At 30.3% G+C, this 24,667-nt stretch overlaps 2 protein-coding genes across 3 annotated transcripts in view; one reads left to right on the forward strand and one right to left on the reverse strand.

The window, feature by feature from the left end:
* rec114 (REC114 meiotic recombination protein) overlaps positions 1 to 15,417 on the forward strand; it is a 35,747-nt gene extending 20,330 nt beyond the window's left edge. The window contains exon 7 of the mRNA XM_051134566.1: positions 15,233 to 15,417. The gene's annotated coding sequence lies outside the window, so the exon portion shown is untranslated. The remainder of the gene's footprint in view (positions 1 to 15,232) is intronic.
* nptnb (neuroplastin b) overlaps positions 1 to 24,667 on the reverse strand; it is a 68,769-nt gene that overhangs the window by 12,635 nt on the left and 31,467 nt on the right. For both annotated transcript variants that reach the window (XM_051134564.1, XM_051134565.1), the window contains 4 exons: positions 15,520 to 15,697; positions 11,118 to 11,212; positions 2,469 to 2,605; positions 1,645 to 1,918 (listed from right to left, as the gene is read on the reverse strand). In XM_051134564.1, coding sequence (XP_050990521.1) covers positions 1,645 to 1,918; positions 2,469 to 2,605; positions 11,118 to 11,212; positions 15,520 to 15,697 — 684 coding nt within the window. The remainder of the gene's footprint in view (positions 1 to 1,644; positions 1,919 to 2,468; positions 2,606 to 11,117; positions 11,213 to 15,519; positions 15,698 to 24,667) is intronic.

The following is a 24,667-nucleotide window of genomic DNA, read 5'->3' on the forward strand; positions in this document are numbered from 1 at the left end:
ATTTGTTTGTGTGGCACATCATAGGGCTGCACAATTATTAGAATATATAAGCTTGCAGTTATTGCTGATGCAATTAAGTCACTGCTGAAGTGCTGACAGCAGTCTATTTATGTCAACTTCAGATCCATCCAGATTTTCTATTTGCAACATGTTTTTGGCAGCGGTTGAGCTGTAGAATCAATCGCAGACGGCAATTTTAAGAACATGAATGCATGACCAATTGACAGGACTATTTGTGTGAGAGTTTATTTACTGTTGTGATTGGCACATGAAAATGAATGCAGAGACATTGTAATTCCATTAATGATTTTTTCAGTACTTTGAGAAAGTAATTTTTAGAAAGTTTAGACATGCAAGAAGAATAGAGTGCTGCAGGACTGAGTCATAAAACTTGGAAACTAGTTGCATTTTTATGCCAAAGTCAGTGGTTTCTTTAAGTTTGTTTTTTGGTTAAATGCTTGAAATAATGTCAAGACATTTTTAAGCTTTTATTCGTCTTGAAAAATGCAGCAGCTAACAAGTGTCTAAATGAGACTGTAATAATAACAGGAAAAACTCACTTGTCTCTTTGTGTTTATAATCACACTATTGCAAAGTATTATAATTTATTTCTGTGATTCTTTAAATATCTTATTTTTTGGAAAACAAGATTTTTTTGTTTAAGGAAGTTAAAATTTTGTATTCATCAAAGATGCATTACATTGATCAAAAGTGACAGTAAAGACATTTATGTTACAAGAGATTTCTATTTTAAATAAATGCTGTTCTTTTGAACTTTCTATTGATCTGTGCATCCTGAAAAATAAAATGTCACAGTTTCCACAAAAATATTGTGAAGCACAACTGTTTTCAACATTGCTAATAATCAGAAATGTTTCTTGAGCAAATCAGCATATTAGAATGTTTTCTGAAGGATCATATGACTGACTGGAACAATGATGCTGAAAATTCAGATTTGATCACACAAATAAATAACATTTTAACAGATATTCACATAGAAAACACCTTTTTTTAAATTACAAAATTATTTAGCAATTTTTACTGTATTTTTGATCAAATAAATGCAGCAAATCAGCATATTAGAATGATTTCTAAAGAATCGTGTGACACTGAAGACTGGAGTAATGATGCTGAAAATTCAGATTTGCACCACATCCACATAGGATGTTAATTAATCGTATTTTTGTGTGCTGAAGTCAGTAGGTTTTTTAAATTGGTTTTTGGTTAACTGCTTGAAATAATGTCAAGTCATTTTTAAGCTTTTATGTGTCTTGAAAGAGGCGGCTAAATGGGACTGTAGCAATGACAGGAAAAACTTACTTATCTCATTGTGTTTATAATCACATTATTGCAAACTATTGTAACTCAGACTTTCCAGCTTGTAGATTTTAAATGAAGATTGCATGCATGCAAGTGTTTTTATGTCACTAATATGAAGTAAAATCAGCACTGACAATGTCATAATTGTGCAGCCCTACATTTCTAGAATAATTCACTTCATTTTCTGATCTACTGCCCCGATAGCAGCACTTACATCAGAATGATATTTTATTGCCGGTCATGATCAGCATTTCAACAAATGGCTACAGGAAATCATACCGCAAGAGTTTCAGCAAAAATCCTTAAAAGCAGAGCGCTACTTACCGTCTGGAACCTCGTCCGGCCTCTTGCGCTTCTCGTAAACCACAATGATGACCACGAGGATGATGATCTCGGCCAGGACGCCCAGGAAAGGCCACAGCGGGGCGAGGTGACTCCGCACCCGCAGGATGGTCATGGACTCTTTGGAGCCGATGATGTTTGTGGCGTTGCAGACGTACTCGCCCGGGTCTGTGCTGATGTCCAGACCGATGATACTCAGTTCTGTGAAATTGTCTTTGTTGATGACGAAGAATCGGCCGGTGCTGTTGTCAATGTCCTGTGAAGAGAAAATCAATAGAATTCATGGCATCATATCATCTGTCTATGAAATCGGTTTCAATGTGATTTCAATGTCATATTACGGTCCACATTTTTTAGGTCAATACCTTTTTTTGTTGTTGTTTAAAGAAACTATTTTGCATTCATCGTTCAAAAATGCATTAAATTAATCAAAAGTGACAGTAAAGACATTTATAATGTTACAAAGATTTCTGTTTCAAATAAATGCTGTTCTTTTAAACTTTCTAATCATCAAAGAATGATGAAAAATAAATTGCATCACAGTTTCCACAAAAATATAAGCAGCAACTGTTTTCAACATTGATAATAATCAGAATTGTGTCTTGAGCAGCAAATCAGCATATTAGAATGATTTCTGAAGACTGGAGTAATGATGCTAAAAATTCATCTTTAATCACAGAAATAAATTACATTTTACAATATATTCACATAGAAAACTGTTATTTTAAATTATAATAATATTTCACTATTTTACAGTGTGTTTTTATGTAGATATATATATATATGTGTATGACTTGGTTACGTACGATGTAAGTTCCCCGGCCCGCTTTCTTGCGCCACATCCACATAGGATGCGGGTATCCCACCGATTTGCAGTACAGCGTCGCATTTTCTCCTTCTTTTTTGTTCTCGCTTCGTTTATGGCCGATGATTTCAGGAGCAGCTGGACAGAGACAGAAGGGTTTATTTGCAATGATGCTTTCACTTCACTCAGATTTAAGCTTGTCCCTTTACTTTAACTTGTTCTTAACTCTCTTTATCTGGTCTTGACATGCTGTTTATTCTTCTGGTTGTGTGATGTGATTTTTGTGACATCATTTTACATAGTCAGGTCCCTGTAATCCTCTGACGATCAGAACAGGTTTGGAACTGAAGTGTTTGAATTGCATCTTTATTTGCCGTCACACAATCCAGTGGAATTTGTTTACCACGTCTTTCATACAATTTATTAAAGTAAAATGCTGCCATGAACATGTTACCAGGATATTTGTGACACTGGACCACAAAACCAGTCATAAGGGTCAATGAAACTGAGGTTTATACATCATTTGAAGGCTGAATAAATACGTTTTCCATTGATGTATGGTTTGTTAGGATAGGACCGTAGTTGGCCGAGATACAAGTATGTGAAAATGTGGAATCTGAGGGTGTAAAAAAATCTAAATATTGAGAAAAATCACCTTTAAAGTTTTCCAGATGAAGTTCTTAGCAATGCATATTACTAATCAAAAAATAAGTTTTGATATATTTACAGTAGGAAATTTCCAAAATATCTTAAAGGAACATGATTTTTACTTAATATCCTAATGATTTTTGGCATAAAAGAAAAATCAATCATTTTGACCCATACAATGTTTTTTGTTACAAATATACCCATGCTACTTACAACCGGTTTAAACTAAACTAACGACTAAACAACTAAACCAACAAACTTCTGTTTCAGTAATTCATTATTTTACCAGCCTTGAGCCTTAAAGTCAACATGACATCAAAACTATGTTTACTTCAATAATACTTCCTAATAAGTACAACACTTTCTTTTGAAACTGTTGGTACGTCAGATATCAAAGCATTGTTTAAATAGCAAATTAATACAACACTAAGGAAGTCATATAAGGGTCAGGAGGCGGGACATTCTCATTCAAGACAGCATCTGATTGGACAAAATTTGCATATGCATTAGAGCAAGATGAGTCATCAATATTTTTAGTCTTTTGTCGTGGAAAATTATTTTATTTGTCAATGCAAAAAGTGCTGTTCTTCCTCAGTATTTAAAATATAAACATTCTTAACTCTAATATATATATATATATATATATATATATATATAAAACATTCTTAAATCAAGATATGAAGAGTTCACTTGCGAAAACAGATAACGTTCCTAACAATTTTCAAAAATCATGTTTTTTCATTGTTTATTCTAATTAATCCCAGGCAAACTGCAGTTGGGGTATTTTGTTTTGGTAAATAAATAGTAAATAAATAAATAATAAAAAATAATAAATTTGGTAAATAAATAAATAATAATAATAATAATAATTAATAATAACAATAAAACACAATAAAAACATGATAACATAAAAAGTTATCCGTTTTTGCAAATAAACTCTTCATAAATTTTCTTCAGAAGCAAATAAGTTTAAGAAAATAAAAATAAAAGTTTAATTCAAAAACTTCATAAACTTACTTAATTTTAATACATTTGTCAGAAAATATTTTTTTGCATTTCATCTTCATTTCAAGTAAGCAGATCTTGATTTAAGAATGTTTAGAAATTTGTACAAGAAAACAAGATAACAAAACTGAAAATGCAATAAATAACAAAAGAATTGTTTTCTTAAAGAACTATCAAAATAAAGTGAAATAAAATATGTGGTCAGAATTATCAACTTAATTTAAAGGGAAAATAATTGTAATTTTTTGACCCCATTTTTTCTTATTTTAAGCATAAACTTGTTTATTTTCAATACATAATTTTGCATCTCAAACAAATGTATCTTGATTTAAGAATGTTTAGACATTTGCACTGAAAAATAAGAAAAATACTGAGCAAGAACAGCACTTGATACAACATAAAATCCACAAAACTCATATTTTGATTTCACAGACTTTTGGATGGGGAAAAAAAGTAAATCTGAAGCGTTCTTGCATAATTGTGTATCCCAACACCGCAAATGATTGACATAATGAGATGGCGCAGACTTAATTAAAAGCAAACCCCTGCGGGCGCAGAAATTCAGGCTTCCCTCTCTGATGTGCTGAGTCACCATCATTCCCCTTCAGTGGATAATACACAGCTCAATGTCACAAACCCCGCGGCCCAATATTTCCCCTGAATTAACAAATACTGGATATGATCGTAACCCCCCTGCCCGCCTCGCCGATTTTGACACGCCGCACCTTCTGCAGCGCCGCTAATCTCCGAAATTGCCGTAATTCCCTCCGTGCAATTAAGCGGGATGAAACGAATCTCGGAGCGTGAACGTGTAGGATGGAGAAGGCGTGGATTGGAACTTGGCTGACATCACCAGCTCTAATTATGGTGCGCACGTGCCTTCTGAGGATAGTGTGTGTACGTGCGTGCGTATGTGTGTTTGTTACGGGCAGAAAAGCAATGGGGAGCTTAGCTCGGCATTATCCTCACTCACAGCGTCTCTGACACACAATAAATCGGCCTCCTTCCAATCCCAAACACCGCTTCATTTATACTCTACATAATAAATATTATATATAATATATTTTATATTATATCTATATCTATCTATCTATCTATCTATCGTTTTTTAACTGAAATAAATAAAATCACATTTTCACAATATGCAAAAAATAACAACCATAACAATCCAATACTGTATTTGTAATGTTCTAATTTATGCTTATTTATATTAAAATTTAGAATGTTATAATTTTATAGAACATTTATTTTTACATTTTTTTTTTATTGGAGTATTAGTGTTTTTTAACAGAAATGAATAAAATCACATTTTCACAATATGCAAAAAATAACAACCATAACAATCCAATACTGTATTTGTCATGTACTAATTTATGCTTATTTAAATAAAATTTTAAATGTTATAATTTTATATAACATTTTCACAATTTTTTTTTAAATTGGAGTATTAGTGTTTTTTAACTGAAATAAATAAAATCACAATATGCAAAAAAAAAAAAAAAAACAACAACCATAACAATCCAGTACTATATTTGTTATGTAATATTTTATGCTTATTTAAATTAAACTTTAAAATTGTATAATTTTATATAAAAGTTTCATATTTTTATTGGAATATTTGTGTTTTTTTTAATTACTGAAATAATTAAATTAATTAATAACACATTTTTATAATATGCAAAAAACAGCAACAATAACAAACCAATGCTGTATTTGTTATGCACTAATTTATGCTTATTTAAAGTAAACTTTAAAATGTTACAATTTTATATAAAATATTAATAATATAAAAAAAATATACAATAATATTTTAAAACGTCTTTTTATTGGAGTATTAGTGTTTTTTTTTGTTTTTTTTTTTTACTGAAATAAATAAATAAATAAATATTTAAAAATCATTTTTTTTAATATGTAAAAAAAAAATAACAAAAAATAACAAACCAATACTATACTTGTCATGTACTAATTTATGCTAGTTTAATTTTTTAATTTTTATTTTATAATTTAATATAAAACTTTCACATTTTTTATTGAAGTATTAATGTTTCTTTAAAAAATAAATAAAACAACAATGCTATATTTGTTTGTCATATACTAATTTATGCTTGTTTATATATATATATATATATACACACACATATACATATATATATATATATATATATATATATATAAAATGCATATAAGTGAAAACTGAATTATTTCCATAAATAGGCATATATGTATATATAATAGGTATGAAAACATAAATCAAACTTATTTTTGTTAATTTGATTTTGTGGTTAAATGGGACCTAAAATAAGACATTATATTTGTCTCAGCATTATCCTTACTCACAGCATTTGTGAGACACAATAAATCGTTTTCTTTCCAATCACAAACAGCTCTTTCTCCCTCCTTTCCACCTCACGGTCTGGCACGCTTTCAAATCCCGATCGCCAGCGGAAACGCGCGATCAATGCCGGGCAGAGATGGGTAACGGTGTCGGGATACCGATAGCTGCTCTACGCTGCTATTTGTAGGGCGTCTCATTTGCCTTGAAAGGAAAGAGCTTGTGTAACCCAAAGCCCGATGCAATCTGCGACAGATGGAATATATACAGCAGAATCCAGACAGGAATTCACGCAGGGCCAATGTATGGAGGAAAAATGACTCACGCGCACGACAGATGGCGCACCGACATCCTTCCTTAATAACGCCTTACTAAATATAAACACACGTAAAGGTGCAAAGGTCCTGACGTGATTTAATTCGATTAGGCCGCCGTATGGAAGAGCGCTCTGCCATTACCGTGCTCAAACATCTCAGTATACGACTGTTTAAAAAGACTTGGGAGTGTAACGCTTGAAACATGCATGCACAGGGCAGATTATGATAGTGGACAGTAAACTCCTGCCATTAGAAACACTGGGAGTGAATCCAGAGCCTTAATCCCAACCCAACCCACCGCGCAAACCTCCATCTGTTGCCTCGCAGTGCAAAAGCAAAGACTCGCAGAGAAAGAGACCGAGAGAGAGAGAGAAGGTGCCAAAGACTGGAGCGGTTGGGGGTGAACAGACAGACTGCGTGATGGGCCACATTCAACCTGAACGACTCCCACAGGATGACAGAAACTCATATTCATCTGATACTGGAGACGGGATATTTTTGTCTCGTGTCACTGGGCCTCAGGACTCTGTTTTAGTATTCGGGTGAATCTTGTGCAGGTCACATTTCAGCACTAAAAGGAAACAAGACATTGTATTTTGCTTGAAGAAAATTGAGCCTATTTTTAGGACCATTACATTTTTTTTTTTTTTTTTAAATCTGACATTATTTAAATAAGAGCACTTAAATATCGAATAAACACATTTGAAATAAATGCATTTAAATTTAAATCTTAATGCAAAACATTTGATTATAAATATTATTATTTAATTATAAATATTTTTTTTATTAATATAGCTTATAATTATAAATATTAGTATATGTATATTTAAAAAAAATATAGTAAATTTACAAATGAATTTGTAATGAAAATCATTCATATATATATATATATATATATAACCTAAATTATTATTAATGTAGTGTTTGTACACCATAATAGTATTTGGATGTACTGTTAATTAAAAAAAAAAACATTACAGTAAAATTACTTTATTACAGTAATGAAGATCAAATGAGAATCACATTACAAATTAAAAATAATTTTAATAGGTGTAATTAATTTCGCAATTAAAAATAATTATTTCTATTAAAAACAATATTTGTAATGTCTTTTTTTCAGTAAATGATACCTGACATAAATAATAATAAAAATAAAAAATAAATATGTTTCTATTTATACTATTTTTATTTGGTTTTAAATTATTTGTAATTTTTTGAATGATTTTTAAAGCAAAAATTAGTATACAAATATAGAATTTAATTATGTATTTAATTATTTCTTACAGTAAGCAAAAATATAGAATAAAAAATGAACATACCTGTTTTTTTGCATATTACAACATTTATTTAATTATTTTTTACAGTAAAAACTGTAATTTTGTTTATTACAGAATACAGTTTTAGCTTACATTTTGTACAGCTTGCAAAAAATGTTTAATACAATGATATTTATATTTTAATATAATTATTTTTAATTGTTTTTAAATTTAAATAAACATAAATTAGTGTATGACAAATATAATTTTATTTTATTTATTATTTTTATTTATTTATTTATTTATTTTTGCATATTACATTTGATTTTTTTACATTTATTTATTTTTAATTTATTTTGTATTATTTATATTTTTATATAAAACCCTATATATATATACATATAAAATACAACTATTTAATAATAATAATGACTAAATAATGACAACATTTAATTATTATTTTTGTTCACTTGAATTGGTTGTTTTAATTTAATAATTTCTTCCTTTTTCTGTCTTTGCAAAATAATTAGACATTATAAAATATTCACCAAAATACTATCTAGCATTAAAAAAAAAACCTAAAACGACTTGATTCCTGAATTTAAACAAATGTCTTGTGGCTCCCGTTGTGCTTGTAAAGAGACAGAAAGAGGACAGGAACAATACGTCAGGATGGGGGCTGCGCTTCTTCATGGCGTGTTTGTAGCAGAACGGAGCTTGTGGCACATGGGAGCTGAATGCTGTCATCTAACAGACTCGGGGCAGAAAAGCCCGGCCAAAGCGGACAGCGACATCATCGCGTTACGTAACCAAGCAACGCTTAAAGAGAGCCTTGACATAACGGTCCGGGCATGCTCAGTGCGTCTGACGGCCGTGTCAAAACAAATTGGCTTAACTGCGAGGAACACGCAGGCAAGCTCAGACTGTGTCGGGTCTCGGGGGGTTTGAGGCTGCGAGCGACGCTGCCACGGTTTTACTGGAGATCACAATCCACTTCATATACATGCAAACATTACTTGTGTCATCTGTGGATTCCACTGTCCAGAAAATGAGCTTATAACCTTAAAATGAGTCAAGGACATTCCTGGATCATATTTCATACAAAAAAAAAACAAAAAACTAATTTTTGTAATAATGCAATAAATAGATAAATAAAAAAAAAAAATACTATTTTTATTTGTCATGTACTAATTTATGCTAATTTAAATTAAAAATAATTTATTAAATAAAAAAAAAATCATGGTATTGGTAATTTTTTACTGTAACATAATAAATAATAAATAAATAAAACAAATAAAACAAATTGTATGTCTATGTGTGAGATACTAATTTATGCTAATTAAATGAAAATTAGTGTAAATTTAAAAAAATGTAAGCTAAAACTTTATTCAGTAAAAAATGGAATTACAGTACAGAAATAATTAAATTTTGTAATATGCAAAAAAACTGTTTTGTTATTTTTGCTTATCTAAATTCAATTTAAAAATCTAATTTAAAATGTATAAATAGAGACAGTATTATGATTTAGCTGTAATAAATAAATAAATCTTTTTTGTAATACAGTATATATATATATATATATATATATATATATACACACACACACACACACACACACACATATATATATATATATATATATATATATTTTTTTTTTTTTTTTTTTAAATGTAACATAATAAATAATAAATAAAATTGTAATATGCAAAAAACAATGGCATGTCTATTTGTCAGATACTAATTCACGCCAGTTAAATTAAAATTAATCTAACTTTAAAAATGTAAGCTAAAATTTTATTCAGTATAAAATAGAACATTTTTTACTGTAAGAAATAATTATATTTTGTAATATGCAAAAACAATGGTATGTTTATATATTTGTATCCTAATTTATGCTTATATAAATTCCATTTAAAATCAAATTTAAAATAAAAATTGTATACATAGAAAAAGTATTATGGTTTTACTGTAATAAATAAATCTGTAATATGCAAAATATTTTGAAAATATTGCATTTATTTGTCATGCACTATATTATGCTCATTAAATTAAAATAAAAAATATTATATTAAAAAAATTAAAATCATGGCATTAGAATATTTTTACTGTAACATAATAAATAATAAATAATTAAAACAATGGTATGTCTATTTGCCAGATACTAATTCAGTTTTTAAATTAAAATTAAACTACATTTAAAAATCTAAGCAGAAATTGTATTTCGAAAACAGTTTTTACTATATTTGTACACTAATTTATGCTTATTTAAAATAAAAATCAAATTAAACATTTATAAATAAAAAGTATTATGGTTTTTACGGTAATAAATTAATCATTTTTGTAATAAGCAAAAAAATGGTGTATTGATTTGTCAGATACTAATTTATGCTTTTAAAACAATAATAATTAAAAAACAGATTAATTAAAAAGGAAAAAAATATATCAAATTTTACTGTAATAATTTATAGTCGATTTATTTATAATTAATAAATGAATAATATTTAATAATTGATCATATTAATAATAAATACATTTTTGTAACAAGTAAAAATCTGGTAAATTAATTTGTCATGCACTGTAAGCTGATTTAAATTAAAATACTTTTAAAACTTATATTTATATAAGGCTACAATCATAGTTTTGTAATATAAAAAATTGCTGTATTACAGGAATGATTAATCACGAGAATGAAAAGATTTCCGTGAGTCGTTTCCTTCCTCTTTGGAGTGGTTTTCATGTACAGTCTGAAAGATCCAGTCGCAGCACGTTTGAGTCGTTATGAGCTCCAGGCCGGATGGCTGCGGTGATTATGAGTGACAGCAGCTATCCGGGTGTCACTACGCCACCCGCCGCGCGGACAAACGCTAACGAGACTCAATCGGCGTCCTCAGCCGCAGCGAGACTTCGGGACGTGACTGTCTGGATTCACTCCAGAACGCCTGCGCTCCGCTCGCTTTATTTTAAGGTGAGGAGAGGCTAATTACGCTCCAAACAATATCTAATTATAACGCGGGTCAGGTCTCCACCGGATGGCAACGGCGTTCGGACGGTGTTAACGGTATGTTAATGAGTTTCGGGAAAAGATTTCTTACCTTTGACCTCGATGGAAGCGTTGGCGTTGGGTGCCGACTTAAAGGTGTAAACGCACATGTATTCGCCCGAATCGTCTGTCCTCGGTTTACTTAACCTACAAAACAAGAATCACAAATCACTGACAGCTCAAAACTAGAACATCTTCACTTTCCCACTTCTTAAAGGAACAAACACTGAAAGTGCCTTCATTTCCTCCCCCTCATGTCACTGTAGATCTGTGTGTGATTATATTTGTTCAGCAAAACAATCTCCCATACAAGCTTATACTGATTGCACAATATTTCAAGTCCTCGGAAGCCATGCCACATCTTTGTGTGAGGAACATTTACATTTATGCATTTGGCAGATACCTTTACACTGCATTCAAGGTTTACATGATATGATTTCATGCACTTCATGGGATTCAAACCCATGACCTTGGTGTTGCAAGCATCATGCTCTACTGTTGAAGGCAGGAACAGTAAAAACATTAAATCATTATAATCGAAGATAATCTTCCCACCCAAACTCTGAAAACTATGGAAGACTGTTTCCGCCACAGAACAAAAAATAAAGTTAATTGTGACTTCTGCGCAAAATTATTTTTTTCACACATTCAGAATTCTGACTTTTTTTTTTTCCCTACAATTCTCTTTTTTTTTTACAATCCATTACATTAATAAATAATAAACCTTGCAATCCTACTTTTTTTGTTTCTGTCATGAAATAATAAATGTAAAACTTTTCTGTTTTTTCTTGCAATTCTGAGAAAAAATACAGAATTACAAGATACAAATTCAGAACTTAGTTTTTTTTTTCTTACAATTCAGTTTTTTTTCTTTTGGTTTCCATTACAAAATAAAAAGTGAAAAAAGTAATTGGTAACTTTTTCACAATTCCAACTTTTTTTCTTGAAATTCTGCTTTAAAAAAGTTGTAATTGCAAGATATAAATTCAGAATTCTTACTGACTTCAATTCAGACTTTTCTAAACCAGAGTTTTGAGTTCACACCTTGCAATTCATACTTTTTTATTTCTATCATGAAATAAAAAAAAATAAAAATTAAAAACTAAAAATTTAAAAATGTAATTTTTTTTTAATTTAAAAATTTAAATCTTTTTTTACTTTCAATTCTGAGAAAAATACAGAATTACAAGATACAAATTCAGAACTTAGTTTTTTTTTTTTTCTTACAATTCAGTTTTTTTTTTTTTGGTTTCCATTACAAAATAAAAAGTGAAAAAAGTAATTGGTAACTTTTTCACAATTCCAACTTTTTTTCTTGAAATTCTGCTTTAAAAAAGTTGTAATTGCAAGATATAAATTCAGAATTCTTACTGACTTCAATTCAGACTTTTCTAAACCAGAGTTTTGAGTTCACACCTTGCAATTCATACTTTTTTATTTCTATCATGAAATAAAAAAAATAAAAATTAAAAACTAAAAATTTAAAAATGTAATTTTTTTTAATTTAAAAATTTAAATCTTTTTTTACTTGCAATTCTGAGAAAAATACAGAATTACAAGATACAAATTCAGAATTCGACTTTGAATTTTTTTTTGTTTTGATGTCAAAGTTTATATCTCTGAATTCAGACTTTTTAAAATCAGAGTTTTGAGTTTACATACTGCAATTCTGAGTTTTTTTTTTTCTGTTAAAAAACGTAAAAACAATTCTGTTTTTTCTTGCAATTCTAAGAAAAAAAAAATACAGAATTACAAGATACAAATTCAGAATTCAGACTTTTTTTCTTATACTTCAGATTTTTCTGATTCAGATTCAATTCAGATTTAGAATTCTTTTTTTATGTATATATTTTTATTTTTTCATTTTTTTCTTTTTTTGCTTCCATCACAAGATAAAAAAGTGAAAAAGGTAATTGCGACTTTCTTACAATGCTGTCTTTTTTCTCAAAATTCTGATAAAAAAAAAAACAGTTGGAATCACAAGATATAAATTCATAATTCTGACTGACTTGCATTTCACTTGCAAGTTTATATCTCTCAATTCAGACTTTTTAAAATCTAAATTCTGAGTTATATCAAAAATTCAGATTTTTTTGTCATAAAAAAAAATATATATATATTTTCTGCAATTCAGAGAACTTGCAATTGTAAGAAAAAAGTCAGAATTCTGAATTTTCTATCTCATAATTCTGACTTTTTTCTCACAATTGCAAGTTTATATCTCCCAAATCTGCATTTATATTTTTTTCAAAATTGTAAGATATGAACTCAGAATTTATATCTTTATATATTTTATTTACTATATATATATATATATATATATATAGATAGATAGATAGATAGATAGATAGATAGATAGTAAATAAAAAAAATAAATTGCATCTTAATTGCATCCATATAAAAAAATGCCACTAATATATGGAGCAGACAATGGAGAGGATTTTCAGCAAATTATGACTTAAATTTATGTCTTATCATCACATATTGCATATGACTTCAGAAGGTTAGAAATATATGTCTTATATACATATATATTTCTTTCATATATATGTATATATTTTTATACATTTATTTTTTGCAGATATTTCACTGAAAACTTGTATAGAAACAACATGAAAGCATTTTTGTGTGAGCTGTTGCTTTAAGAGCCGATATTAATCATTGAAAAAATATTCTGCTATTAATCATCAGACAGGGAAACCTATTATGACAACATTTTCGGAAAGCAATTTTCAGGTGGCGGGCTGCGCGCTGCTTTGGGAGCACGGACGGGGACTTGATTCCGCAGTGCTAGAGCTGGCGGCGCAGGGCTGTCTGTTCTGCGTGAAGGCGTCTCTGCGGAGCCTGTGACATGCAGTCTGACAGCAGATCGCCTTGCGCCACATCACTCTTGGCCGACTGACGAGACTTTCTGAAAGCTCTGGTGGGGGGTTTCACTCAGATCAGACGTGTTACTAAAGAGATTTTGTGCTTGAACATCCTGATTGTCCTCAGAGTTTCCCGCCACGGTTACACTTAAAGAGCTCCATATTACCGACTTTACGGGTATATGAAATATAATTTGAGAAGGTAAAGGTTCTTCTGAAATTGCAATGAAACTGGAGTGAACTGGACAGGTTGCATTTCACCCCAAAAGAAATAAATAAAAGACGATGAGAAATTACATTCTCAAATCAAAATAATTAAATATAGAAATTACATATTGTTTAAATGTAAATGAAGTCCGCTTTAAGAGTTACATATATTTCATGTCATGATCATCATTAGTGTAATGTCAGAAAATGTCACCACTATGTTTTTTAAATTAATAGAATAACAATAGATATTAACATAATTACATCATAAAATAATAGAATAAAATAGAATCAAACTACTATTAGTAGTAGTAGTAGTAGTAGTATTAATAATAAATATATATATTTTTAATAAAAAATATATATACAAAAAAATTGTAATTAGTAAAAATCTACATTAAAATAAAAAATATATAATCCAAAAATATATTAATTAATAAATTTTTGCATTAAAATTTAAACGTTTTGCAAAGGCACAATATAATTTCTAAATAAATAGAAATGTAAATATTAATAGAATAAGACATATAATATATTTATAGAATAAAATAATAGAAATATATATATAAATGTGTGATAAAATATGAAATATTTATGTACACAAAGAAAAATTGTAAAAATCTATACTAAAAATATATATATAATTCAAAAATATTATTGCATTAATTCTTTTTACTTTTTTGCAAAGGCAAAATACAATTTCTTTTATTTTTCATTTGATTTGGGGACAATATTTAATATATATTTAATTTATTTTTTATATTGTGTGTTGTGTTTGAGTTTTAAATAGAATTAAAATTACTAATAGAATAAGACATATCAATATATTTATAGAATAAAATAATAGAATATATATATTTTTTAATTTACATAAATATTTTATATTTTATTACACATTATATCACCATCAGGAATAATTGAAAGTTAAAAAATATATATAAAATAAAAATATATACAAAAAAATCAAATTGAGCAAAAATCAATATTAAAATAAAAAAAATATGTAATCCAAAAATATATTCAAAATGCATTAAAATCATAACTTTTTGCAAAGGCACAATATAATTTCTTTTCTTTTCCACTTGATTTTCAGGTCAAATATGACACATTTTCATGAGATTCTTCCACCTGTCAGCCAGACTGAGCAGTGCAGTGCAGTTTACCAAGTCTGGAATACAGATTTTATATTAAACATTTATTTGCAGTGCTGCCTGCTGAACTTTTGGGCTTTCTTAATTTATCAGCATGTTTCCTGTTTATTTTTATATTCTGAGGGACGAGCTGAAATGATTAATCTGTGGTAACTGACAGCATGTCACAGATGCACTAACGAGAAAAAAACAAAAAAGGCAAAAAGCTGATTTGCCGTTGAAATCTCACTTGAACTCGGTGTGTTTGTGCTCCGTCCTGGTGTTGGAAATCTCCTGTCCGTTCTTCATCCAGAAGGTCTGCCGGTGGGTGCTGTGTGAGTTAGTGAGGTTACACTGAAGGGTGATGGGCAACTCCAGCCCGCTTTTAGGCTGCAAAATCTCCTGATCGGAAGCATTGATTCGTGGCTCTGAAACGAAGACAAAGTCCTGGACAATTAGTGCATGAAACATTACGAGCTTAATGGACATTCATGTGTCCTTGAGACCGTCCTGAATGAGGTCCTGTGTGGGGAACAGAGACAACACATTAAAAACACACAAGAAAATGTACGTTTGAACGCCAAATAGTGTTACAGCGTTAACAAACCTTGCAAATTGATATTTTTAGTGTGTGCATTTTGATGCTTAAAGAGAAAGTTCACCCAGTGATGAAAATCCTGTCATCATTTATTCACCCTCATGTCGTTTCAAACCTTTCTTTTCTTACAATTAAAGTGGACTGGAAACAATGACTGTCGGGATCCAAAATGTCACAAAACTCATGCATTTTAAACCATAGCATGTGGAAATAAATTAGTTTTCCACACGTGTGATTCAGGTTTCAAAAGACATGTAAATGATACATTTTCATTTTTAGGTGAACTGTCACTTTAAGAGCACATATTACCTGCATACTTGCCTGAAATGGAACAATAATGCTATTTTGATGCAAACCATAAATTAGACACTGAATTTGCATCTGCAGACAATCAAGAATCAAAAGTGAACATGCAGTTTTGTTCTGACCACAATGTGAGCCTCATCAATTGTGCAGAAGAACGCTTTTACAGCAAACTCATCCATCATCCGCAGTTTCCATTAAATCCGGTTCAACTTCATTTCATGTGCAAGCGGCAAAGTTTCTAATAACAGTTCTGTTTATGTCATACTTTCTGTTAAGCGGATTTTCTCTTGGCATTTTAACAGCATATATCAGTGGACAAAATATATATCTAAAGTAGTAATAATGCTTTACTGTTTCAATCGTTTATTAAAATCTTCAATCAGAATCAAAATGCCTGTCATGCAAACTCTAAATGTAAATGTAGCTTAACTGTTAATGCTTTTAGCAAATCAATAAAACACTCAAAAATATTTGTGCATTTGAAATGCATGTCAAATCCATTTGGATCAGAGTTTTAGTATAAACAAACTAATAAACTTAATGTGATGCGTATTTATCAATCATACAGAAATTAAACCAGATTTCTGCACCCCAAAATATTTAAGTAAATTTAATTGTTTTGCATCTATTTGGTTTTATTTAAATATTCAAATAGCATAGAATCTGTTCATTGTGCAAACAATTCAATTTATTCAAAGTTTAAATATGTGATGTTCAGTTAGTTCAAATGCATGCAATTGGATGCATTTATACTAAATATATAAACCTGGTTACTAAAACACATTAAGTTTATTATTACAAAAATCTTACCAGTTTCATTTCTGTATGACTGAATGTTTATGTTCAAACTGCCCAAATGGATAAAAATGTTGACTAATAATTACACAGAAATGGCAAATAACACATTCAGTCAAATGAAATTCAGTGCTTTTTAAAATAAAAAAGACTAAAATAGTATTTCTTGTAAACTGTGCTCCAGTATTTTACATCTGTTTTTATGATATTATATTTTAATTATATTTGTATATATATGTAAAAGATATAAAATACTGGAGCACAGTTTTATATATATATATATATATATATATATATATATATTTTATAATATATTTTATTATATAATATTAGAAAATATACAAATATAATTAAAATATAATATTATATAATAAAAATATACCATTTATTATATTTAAAAACAAAAAGTGTACAAATCTTAAATTTAAACATTAATATCTTTGAGTATTGAGTAAATTATTGAGCTCTCCACTCAATTTAACACATTTCAGCATATTCACTTTTTAAATATTCAAATGCATTCTATACATTTTCCCTCAATTAGACCGGAAATTATGGAAAAAGTCTGCAGATTCTTTCTGGAACTTTTCTAGGCTCAAGTAACAAAATATCACTACTTTTTATCCTCATTTAATAAACATTTTAATCTAAATGTTCAGACTGTAATCAAATGAGCGAGGCGGCCGTGTGTGAATCTCTACCCTAGCAACCGCAGCACCCAGTTGGAAAAAGCAGGGCGAGGCACAATCACCCCGTGATTGGCTAGTACAGTAAACCTCCAGGTATTATTCCCGCTCCGCTGGGAGGAGCTCAGGTTGATCATCCAATTAGCATTCCTTACACCTTCTCCTGCAGGTTGGCTTAGCCGAGAGGAACGTTACTGCTACTGTAGTACTTTCTCTTTCTCTCGGTCAACGTCACGTCGCCTACTCTCACCTACTGTACACACACCGGAAAATATCTGTATGGAGATCCTCCTGAAGGTCATCTGGAGGACACCTGCTAAGAGGAGAGAGTTTAATGATCAATCAGTGGGTTGGTTCGGCTCACAATCATCGGCCCATGAAAACGGAAAACTGTGAAGAGAAGTTTGGCGTCAAAAAATACATATTAGTGATGCACCGATACCAACAGCCGATTATTCAGATTGACATCTGGCAAAACCAATACTGTTTGGATTTGTTAAAGAAAAAATGCTAATGCTGTAAACAATAGGGATTCCTCTCATTTGATGAATTACTATAATCAGCGGGGCACATAAGTGTTTTAGCCTGGTTCTGATAAGAGTACCTGGAGATTGTACATAGTGTTACCCATTAAATATAACTATATAATATATATATATACATATATATATATATATATATATATATAAAATATTAATAATAGTGATAATAATATCATTGGACCTTATTTGTTTAGTTTTTTTTAATATAAAATAAACAAAATAAAATAATAAAGTGTGCAGATACTATTATATTTGTGACGCTGGACCACAAAACCAGTCATAAGTATCACGGGTATATTTGTAGCAATAGGCAAAAAATACATTGTATGGGTCAAAATTATCAATTTTTCTTTTATGCCAAAAATAATTAGGATATTAAGGAAAGATCATGTTCCATGAAGATATTTTGTAAATTTCCTACCATTAATATATCGAAACTTAATTTTGGATTAGTCATATGCATTGCTAAGAACTTCATTTGGACAACTTTAAAGGCGATTTTCTCAGTATTTTGATTTTTTTGCACCCTCAGATTCCAGATTTTCAAATAGTTGCATTTCAACCAAATATGATTCTAACCTAACAAACCACACATCAATGGAAAGCTTGTTTATTCAGCTTTCAGATGATGCATACATCTCAATTTTAAAAAATATTGACCCTTATGACTGGTTTTGTGGTCCAAGGTCACATTTTAAAATAAAAAGGAAGTATTAAATAAAAATATAATATTTAAAAATAAAATGATAGCATTTGCTTTTATTTATATATTTTATATAAATATATATATTATTTTGGTCATGCATGCTTATATATATATATATATATATATATATATTTTTTTTTTTTTTTTTTTTTTTTTTTTTTTTTTGGCATTTTCAAACCTAAATTAGTATTTATTATATTTTTTAACATTTTTTAAATTATTTTATTTTGGTGGGTTGCCAGCAATTAAGTATACACGCTCCTGGGTTTAGCGCTTCCGATTGAAGAGCATCAGTGAATTAAATGTCACATTTTTGGATTGTGCTTTGAAAATTGCAAATAGCCTAGAATTATGTTTTCAGTACGAAAAGACATGTTATACATTATTACAGTTTGATGATCTAAAATGGTGCATTAAAAGTGCATTAACATCCGTCAACCATTATTTTGGTCATGCATGCTTGTAGACCACTTATGTGCACCCCTATAATATTAAAGGTTAAAATTAACAACAGAGCCCAAACTATGATATTCAAATGCTGTTTATTATCAGATACAGTCTGTGGTGGGTGTAACTCATTATTAATTTAATTTAATTACCATTCTCTAATTTTTATGTAATTACAGTTACTTCTGATATAAATACTATATAGACTATAGAACAATTATATATAAAACCATTGTGGATCTAATATTAAATATATATGTTTCTAACTTTCTCCTTTAAATACTTTGGTCAGTTCAAGAATAATTTATGTAATTTTATATTATATATTTGAAAGGATTAAAAGAGCCGTTTCATGCCTATCCTCGTATTGCTCAACTGGTTGAGGTTGATATGGGATTTAGAAAGCAATTAGAAATAAGTAATGCAAGTAATCTAATTACACTGTCGCAGATCTAATTAGTAGCTTATATTTAATTATTTTTCAGAGTAACACTGGATATAATAATCACGCTCAAATAAAAACTAAAATGTTTGTGTACAACTCAGTTGCACATAAAAACCTGCCTTCGTGACAGATTTATTCAAGCAAACATATATAATTAACAGTAATAAGCTCATCTCTAGTGTTTTTATAGCTAACTAACCAACTGTGAACACTGGATAACTTTCAGCATTAAGTGATGTATTGATCACAAGCTCTTTTATTGACGTTTTTCTGTGGTTGAAACAGACTGAGTGATTACATGAAACTGGATATGTTTTAAAAGGCTCTTTCTGATATGCATGCGTGTTTAATTTTACATTATAACATATTAAAGTGGAAGCCAGTTGTATTACAACAATGTCAAAATGGTAATTAGTTTTTTGGTTTTTCAAAAATCTGATTTTCAAAATGCCTTTATTCAAATTGCACAGAATCTGTTCATTGTGTAAACAATTTGATTTATTCAAAGTTTAAATATGTGATATTCAATCAATTTAAATGCATGAAATTGGATTTATTTATACTAAATATATAAACCTGGTTACTAAAACATTAAGTTTATTATTACAAAAATCTTACATGCATCACATTAAGTTTATTAGTTTATGTTCAAATGGATAGAAATGTTAAATGCAATTAAAATGCAATGGGGGAAAAATAATTTGCTAGTACATTTTACTGATAATTACACAGAATTACAACAATACGTCAAAACGCCATTAATTGTTTGATTTTTGTGATAAAATAGAATTCGAGAGCTGAGACTGTTTCTTATCAGCAACAATAAAAGCACAAAGCTTATTGTGATTTGTAGCTGTGCTACAAATAATGTTTGGTGGCTGCAGATCTGGCAACCCTGACTTGAACCACAGCTGATTCATAGGGAAAAAAGAGCCTGCATTAATATTTTCTCTAAGTGCATTGCATTTATGTGTTGTAATTGCATTAACTTTGACAGCCCTAAATTTTACACAAGTTTCAGACACACATTTTTCGCCCACTTTTGATTGACAGGATACAATCGACCCTGATCACTGGCTGATTTTAAACAATACATCAGTGCATCCCTAATAAATATTAACAAATATCAAGCATTGCAGTCCATTTGGGAGGTTACAATCTAGTCCAATCTACAGCCTCTACAGACGAAAAAGCTCGACAAGACCACCAGAAATCTGGACGCTGTCCTGTTGACAAACTATACGCTTCAGCATGTATAGCCTGTTATATGCATGTGACGATGCCCTATCACATGTATATAATATGACAACACTGACTCTCAGTAATGACAGAATATGATATCATGTTTATACACTTGCATTTGACACAAAAAGCCATTTGTTTTAATTTAGCACGCTTTTGATGGACAGTAATCCCTGAACTTCATTTAACCACGCACAAATGAATCAGACCCGACTGATTGGCTTTATGTTTAGGGATCAGAGCGGGAGGAATATCATCATGTCATTACTGAATCACAGGCAAACAGTAAATGCAAAGAAGGCACAAGGTCGTTCTCCGGCTGCGGACGCGGACGGGTCAGTTTTATAACAGAGATAAGATTGTGATTTTTTTTTTTTTCTAAGATAAGAAATTGCCCGCATAACCAAAATGACCCGTTTTCCTTGTGTCTTCTTCCTAGTCCCATCCACCCTTTTCCAAGGACAAAATGCACAGATAAAACACGGCATGACTTCAAAGCGCCGTTAGGCTTTACGCTCTGCACAGGGCACACAATGTCGGGCTTTGAAGTAAATAAAAACCCACGCAACGCAAAACTGAAAAACGAACAGACTAAATCATATCCGTATGAAATGAAAATAAAGAACCCAAGCAAAACAGGAAACGGCAAGCAACACAGAAACAGCCAGGATGGACGGCATGTAGGGTGAGGGTGAGGGAGGAAGGAGTGAGGAGGAGGAGGAGGAGAGGCAGACAGAGAGCAGGGATTTGTCTGGGTTTGTGGTCATCCACAACAAGAGGCTCAAGGGCATTAGGAGAGGAAAGGGGCGCAATCATTATTGAATTCAGTGGGAATCCTCAGAGTCTGCCTGAAGGAAAAGGTGACATTTGGACACACCAAGGTCAAAATATAATAAAATACAACAGGAATCAATACAGTGCTGTCCGAATTCAAAAAACCTACTTAAGATGAACATACTGTGGGGTTTTGTTTTATTTTTGTTTGTTTGTAGTAGGGCTGGGCAGCATGAATGATCATTTTACAGTATTTGGTGGAAACTTTTAGTTATAAATGCTGCAAATTCACTCTAAAAATGCTTTCTGTGTATTGCATAATCATGCGCTAATATCTATTTTTGGATAATCCGCCGATTTAAATACTGATGAAAGGTGCTTTATCTCATTTTTTTTAGTTTCGTATGGACACAAACCACAATATCAGATTGTATTCATAACAAACAAATACGTAAATATCATTTTTAAAAAAATGCACTCGAAATATGAGCAGATGTGCAAAAGCTGAAATACACCAGGGTTGTGCAAAATTCAGAAGTGAAGAACTGACTTAAGGATTCAGTGGTTGCTCTGGTAATTCATTTCAATTCATGAGTGTGAATTTGAGTTGAACTGGCAACAACATACTGGAATTTGAATTGGAATAACAAGAATTTACTGAATTTAAATTCAAAGAAATTATACACAAGTATGTATTTTGGGGAATTAAGTGTTCTTCCATCATGTTCCATGAATCTGTCCATCTTAAAAGCTTCTGAAACCTTATAACAAGAAGGCCCTTTTTTTTTAACCCTTTGTGCACCTTTTATCTTTTTCATTTTTGTTTTTTATAACTTTGGCTGTTAATGCAAACAGCATACAGTAAATTCAGCCAAAAATGTGTATTTTAATTGGAATTTTAATATATTTCACATATATTAATATATTTTTGCATAGATCTATTTGTAAACTAGGTACAAAAATAAACTCAGAACCTTAAGGACAACTTAAACTGCAATTTTTAACCTTTAAATTAGCTACTATTTTAACATTTTCTTAAAAAAAAAACCCCAAAAATGTGTGTGTTTGCGTGTTATGCATGTAAATGTTATATATTTATAATCAGACCTGATCATTACTAATAAAAATGCATTAATTTTCAGGATTTTAACACTTTTTTGCCTAATGCAACTATAGGTTTTTATGAAAAATAAAACAATTTTAGTGCAAAAAATTTATAAAATGAATGCATTTTTATTAGTAATGATCAGGACTGATGTTGTTAAAAAAAAAAAAAAACTGTCAGTAAAAGCTGTAAAATAAAGCAATAAGCCTCAAGAAGCTCATTTATAGTGAATTTACAACAGATAAGGGACGTTGTTAGGAAGCGAAGTGAAGCTAACCCCCTCAGCTGCTATAAATTCATTGTAAACCACAGCTTCACAAGGCTTTTTGCTTTCATAAAATGGTTATTCCATATACATAGTAAGGTTTATACTTTTATTTAAATAAAAACATTCTTCTGCCAATCAGTTTAGTTCCTCAGAAACAGTTGAGGTTGTAACAAAGTGGTTGCCGAGCAACACACAAATGTAAACAAAGGTGCATGCTTGAGTAAATTACAGCAGCTTCGAACATGGCTCAACCAATCAGAATCAAGGCCTGGAACTAACTGTTTAATAACAATATTAATGTATAATATTTTTTAAGGACGATTCATGATGTTTTTGTCTTCTAAGGACCTAAAAACTACATTTTATAAATTGACACACAAGGGTTAAACAAGCCAACACAGAAAGCTGACAAACTTGCTCAAAATTCGAAATCAAAAAAATGCATTCTAGTTTTAGTTGCTTAATTCAAATTCAGGAATTGAGTCCGATTTTGTGCATCATTCATTAAACAGATCCTCAGTTCAGTTCTGAAGAATGCACAACCCTATACACACACAAACACGATGAGCTGAATTCAATAGCCATACAGTTGAGGTCAAAAGTCTACATCCTCCTTTCAGAATCTGCTAAATGTTAATTATTTTAGCAAAATGAGAGGGATCATACAAAATGCATGTTATTGTTTATTTAGTACTGACCTGAATAAGATATTTCACATAAGAGATGTTTACATATAGTCCACAAGAGATAATAATATAAAAAAATATATAAAAATGACCCTGTTCAAAAGTTTACATACACTTGATTCTTAATACTGTGTTGTTGCCTGAATGATCCACAGCTGTGTGTTTTTGTTTAGTGATAGTTGTTCATGAGTCCCTTGTTTGTCCTGAACAGTTAAACTGCCTGCTGTTCTTCAGAAAAATCCTTAAAGTCCCCCAAATTCTGTGGTTTTTCAGCATTTTTGTGTATTTGAACCCTTTCCAGTAATTACTGTATGATTTTGAGATCCATCTTTTCACACCAAGGACAACTGAGGGACTCATATGCAACTATTACAGAAAGTTCAAACACTCACTGATCACTGATGAAAAAAAAAAACATGCATTAAGAGCCGGGGGGTGAAAACATTTGGAATTTGAAGATCAGGGTAAATTTAACTTATTTTGTCTTCTGGGAAACATCTAAGTATCTTCTGTAGGGCAGTACTAAATGAAAAAAAATATGATATTTAGGCAAACTAAGAAAAATGTAAACATCCCAATTCTGTTCAAAAGTTTTCACCCCCCTTAATGCATTTTTTTTTTTTTCTCTTCTGTAGCATCTGTAGGTGTTTGAATCTTCTGTAACAGTTGCATACGAGTCCCTCAGTTGTCCTCAGTGTGATGATGCATCTCAAGTGCATACAGTTATTACTAGAACGGGTTCAAATACACAAATGTTCTGGAAAAACAAAAAAAATTGGACCTGAAGGATTTTTATGA

Source organism: Labeo rohita, chromosome 18 (assembly GCF_022985175.1).
Source record: "Labeo rohita strain BAU-BD-2019 chromosome 18, IGBB_LRoh.1.0, whole genome shotgun sequence".
Lineage (NCBI taxonomy): Eukaryota > Metazoa > Chordata > Actinopteri > Cypriniformes > Cyprinidae > Labeo > Labeo rohita.